Source organism: Penaeus vannamei, chromosome 37 (genome assembly GCF_042767895.1).
Source record: "Penaeus vannamei isolate JL-2024 chromosome 37, ASM4276789v1, whole genome shotgun sequence".
Lineage (NCBI taxonomy): Eukaryota > Metazoa > Arthropoda > Malacostraca > Decapoda > Penaeidae > Penaeus > Penaeus vannamei.
Genome location: NC_091585.1, coordinates 2,837,129 through 2,842,128, shown reverse-complemented (window position 1 = coordinate 2,842,128; position 5,000 = coordinate 2,837,129). Strand labels below are relative to the sequence as shown.

General features: G+C 37.5%; 1 protein-coding gene across 1 annotated transcript in view; it reads right to left on the bottom strand.

The window, feature by feature from the left end:
• LOC113810766 (uncharacterized) overlaps positions 1–5,000 on the bottom strand; it is a 47,985-nt gene that overhangs the window by 5,673 nt on the left and 37,312 nt on the right. Inside the window, exons 7-11 of the mRNA XM_070115161.1 lie at positions 4,509–4,786; positions 4,293–4,367; positions 2,779–2,904; positions 1,331–1,468; positions 209–337 (exon numbers count right to left, since the gene is read on the bottom strand). Coding sequence (XP_069971262.1) covers positions 209–337; positions 1,331–1,468; positions 2,779–2,904; positions 4,293–4,367; positions 4,509–4,786 — 746 coding nt within the window. The remainder of the gene's footprint in view (positions 1–208; positions 338–1,330; positions 1,469–2,778; positions 2,905–4,292; positions 4,368–4,508; positions 4,787–5,000) is intronic.

Below are 5,000 nucleotides of genomic sequence, written 5' to 3'. Positions count from 1 at the left end.
CAAACTCAAGGAAAGGTGAAATCAGGTTAGGTCCCAAGGTCTCCTGTGTGATTAAGCGCTTGTAGAGTCTTTTAAGTGCAGAGACATTTCACAAAACAAAACTACATGTCGCTGGGCAATGACCGACGAACTCCAGGGATTTGTGTCGGCAACGGTAAGTATGTCTATGCTTGCATGCATACGTGTGTGAGCAACCAAAGAAACTCACATCCTTTTTTTTAATTCTGTCCTTTAGCTTGCACTGCTCGATGTTGAAGTTTCTCCTCTCGTCAGTTGCCTTGTTCTCGATGTCCATTCGGTCGTCCTCTTCCTTCTGCAGCTCCTCCTGGCGCTTCACCTGAAAGGGACCTTGATCAGTGTCTGTGGCTCCTCTTCCATGTTGCTGTCACGTCCCCGTGGAGTGAGAGAGCGAGGAAGAGAAATGTCATGTGGGAGAGAGGGAGAGAAAGAGAGGGAAACAGAGTAAGTGTGAGTGGGGTGAATCGAGAAAAAAGTGTCAGAGAGAAAAGACATAGTGAGTGAGATATTGAATTTATTGACAGGAGACTGGCTTTTAACTTCTCAATTTCTTTCTCCTTTCCATGCTTGAAATTTGCGTTGGTCTTGTTCCCGAGTACTGAACACCTAGGAAGTCCTTGAAGCAACCCATCAGCCAATAAGGACGCTGAGGCATCTGTACAATATCTAAATAAATAAACACAAATATAAACAATCTGGATGAACTAGAACCCAACCCCCAGTGGAGTGGCACAACCCGGTCCTCCCCCTACTACCCCACAACTCCAACAGTGCCGCTTGTTGTGATCTACAACTGTGCAGGAAAAACAAAACAAGAGATGATGGTTTCGTCGCCGTGAAGGCGAATACTTTTCATGTTAAAAGGCCACGTGCAGAAACAGGGGCTTGTTGAACGCTAACGCCTATATATGAACAAGCAGCTTATACACACCACTAGAAACATTAATTATTTGTATACTTTTATGATTAAAGGAGCATCTAAGTTATTAATTATATTAGGATTTTATATGTAAGATAAAGGAGGACTTGAATGTACAATTATAATACTTTGTATTTATCTGTATTGTAAAATCACGGTTTATGTCAAATAGATAACATTTGCAACTACTGGATTTTAATATTATGAATTTGAATATGATATCTCTCTTTCTTTCTCTCTCTGTTCCTTCATCTCTCTAATTCTTTCCTTCCCGCTCACTCACATTCTTACTCCGCAACATCCGTCTCTCTCTCTCTCTCTCTCTTCCTCTCCAATCCTCCCTCTTTATTCTTTCTTATTTTAAGGAATTCTCTGCTCTCAGGTTCCTCTCACCTTTAATGTTTCTAAATCCTCGTCTTTCTTTGCAACAGCATCCTTCAAAGAGGCAATTTCCTTTTTCATCTCCACAGCTTTGGCATCCTTCTCTCGCATCTTCTCTTGTATGTCTTTTTTGTCTTTTTCGTAGCTTTTCTGTAAGAAAGAAAGCGTCACATCATGGCGTCATTTCATTGGTATCTGAATATGTAAGTGTGTTTGTGTGTGTGAGTACCTGGGTATTTATTTTGTGTAAATATCTCAAAACTCAAAAATATATGTATATAAATACATACATACATACATATATATATATATATATATATATATATATATATATATATAGATATAGATATGTGTGTGTGTGTGTGTGTGTGTGTGTGTGTGTGTGTGTGTGTGTGTGTGTGTGTGTGTGTGTGTGTGTGTGTGTGTGTGTATGTGTGTGTATATATACATATATATATCCATATTGGCACACTTGGCAAGAATACTTGCCATGCTTACAGTTATATAAGTTTATTTAATGTCTCTACACATAGATGGCTCTGCAAGTACTTACTCACCCAAAAATTAGTTATCAGTACTACTTATCTCACCTGTTTACCATTTTCCTTGATTTTTGCAACGCTTCTTTTATGTTATTTTATTGTCTTTGATGTTATTGATAATTCCAAGATATTTTAATAATCAAAATATCAGTAAGAATAATATTATCATTATAAATAGTGTTAGAAGGAAGCACATTTTCCCGCCATTTCAAGGAATGGGTAAGTCAGGCGGCATCACTAGACACTCCTTGGTGGCAGAGTGCATGTGGAGCCATCTGTATGTAACAAAATTCACTAAATGCTTGAGGGGACTGCACATAAATCCGAGGCAGTTAGGTTAGTTTTGCGTAAATACTTTAAAACTTAACTTTCTATGGATATGTACATATGTATATATATGTATATATGTATACATATGTAATCATATCTATATATTTTTCCCACATACACACACACACACACACACACACACACACACACACACACACACACACACACACACACACACACATATATATATATATATATATATATATATATATGAGAAATATATATATATATATATATATATATATATATATATATATATATGTATATATATATATATATGTGTGTGTGTGTGTGTGTGTGTGTGTGTGTGTATGTGTGTGTGTGTGTGTGTGTGTGTGTGTGTGTATGTGTGTGTGTGTGTGTGTGTGTATATGTGTGTGTGTTTGTGGTTGTGTGTGTGTGTGTGTGTACTCAACTATAGATATAGATATAACTATATATATATATATATATATATATATATATATATATATATATATATATATATATTATACCTTTCTTTCTTTCTCTATTCCTCCTCCCCTCTCTATCGTTTCTCTCTCCCCCTTTCTTACTTCAAAGCACTCTCTGCTCTCAGGTTCCTCTCACCTTTAATGCTTCTAAATCCCCCTCTTTCTTTGCAACAGAATCCTTCAAAGAAGAAATTTCCTCTTTCATCTTCAAAGCTTCGGCATCCTTCTTTCGCAGCATTTCATCTATGTCCTTTTTGTCTTTCTGTGAGAGAGAAATCGTCATATCATCAGGTCATTTCATTGGTATTTTAACTATTTATTTGTGTTTATTTGTGTATGGGTGTCTGTGTCTGTTTCTACGTCATTTTTGCGTAAATGCCTCTCTATGTATATAAGTACAGCCAGCAACAAAAGCGGTGACGCCTCGCAGAAATGACTGAAATAAACATGAAGAGAGAGAGAGGGGGGGATCGCTTTTATTCCTGTTTAGTTGTTAATTTGGTGGATATATTGGATATAATATTTCGAAAATGATTAAGAAATCTTATCACATCGTTTTAATTCAATTCCTTATCATATTTTCTATATAAAATAAACTTAAACATTGTTGGAACTGTATTCATAGTAATATTTGTCAGACGGAAATATCCTTCAGTCATATATGAAGGATGTATATTAATATATGGCTCTGCATTATCCTAAGCAGCTACTCTCTGACTTCTCTGTCTCATATCACCTGGATCCTCTATTTGGATAATGGTAAACTTTTGATATATTATTTGGAAAAGAACATATGACATTAGTTCATACGCCATTATATTTCCAGATGTTTACAATTATTTAATTGCCAAAATAACGAAAGTAATATGTAAAAGACGGATATCGAAAGCAATGGGTTTCTTGAATAGTTTGGAGGGAAAACACGGACAAGGTGTTGGACACCAGCCGCTGAAACGACAAATAGAGGCGTATAGTCAAGGCTAAGGGAATATCCCCTTAGCCTTGGGTAAAGTAAAGCTTGACTCGGCCTTTCGCGGGGTGAGTGAGCAAGCGTGAACCGGGAAAGGTCTAAAGACTGTCAATTAATAATTGCACACATTCATTGCTTTTCATTTTGCATCATCCTTTTTCACCAACAGTTTCGGAAATAATATAATAAATTAGGTTGTGTGTGTGTGTGTGTCTATACAAAAAAAAATATATATATATATACATATATATATATATATATATATATATATATTTATATATATATATATATTAAGAGAGAGAGGGAGATGTATGCATATTTATACAAATGTATGTATGTCTGTGTATATGTATATATATATTTGTAATTATATTAAGAGAGATGTATGCACATATATATAAATATATATGTGATATATATATATATATATATATATATATATATATATATATATATGTGTGTGTGTGTGTGTGTGTGTGTGTGTGTGTGTGTGTGTGTGTGTGTGTGTGTACACACATATATACAAATCTAAGCATAACCCCCACAAATGTGCAAGTATTCCAGCCCCCCCCCCCTTGCCCTCCCTCCTTCTCCCTTGTAGGAGGGACGCCACTTCTACCCCGGACGCCGCCCTGTCTCATCCCCGGCGAACGGGATGGGGACCTCCAGCGAGCACTGACCTGCTGCGTCCTCATTTCCCTCGTGAGGTTGGATATTTCCCGCTCGCTTTCAATCCATTTCTCCATTATCTGCGTCTGCAAAGTAAACGTGCGGTTATTTGGGGTTGTCTTTTTCAGCGAAGAATCGCGAAAGAGGCCACAAGCCACACCAATGGAATCATGGTTCAATCAGCCTAAGCTTTATCTTCAGGGTGTTGCTGCCTCTCGTGCAAATACCTTGGAGATGTCTCTGAATATTTCCATGTCGCAGTTCGTTGTCGCGGAGGGTCTCTTCAGCACATCCTGGGGCGTCTTCCCTCGCCTGTTCTTCGGCTGCGGGGAAACCTTCAGGGAAAGGAGCAAAAACACGACGTGGAGATGGCCTTCAGAGGCTGCCAAGTGGAGAGGTGTGTCGCCGCCCTTGTTGGTCTCTTCCAAGCGAGCGCCCTTTCGGCTCAGGACTTCCAATACCGTCATTTGGCCTTTGTATGCAGCTATGTGTGCCGGTGTGTTATCTGAAGATATGGTATGAAGACACAGTCAGAGGGAAAAGGAGGTGATGTGTTTGTTAGGATATAAAGAAACACTTTACAATATTTATATGAAGGCAATTTCTTCTTCCTATCATATAATTATTAACTTATCTAACTACCTATCTATTAATCTGTCTATCTGCTTATTCATATTTGTATATATTCTCTCACGCACACACACACCTACATATATATG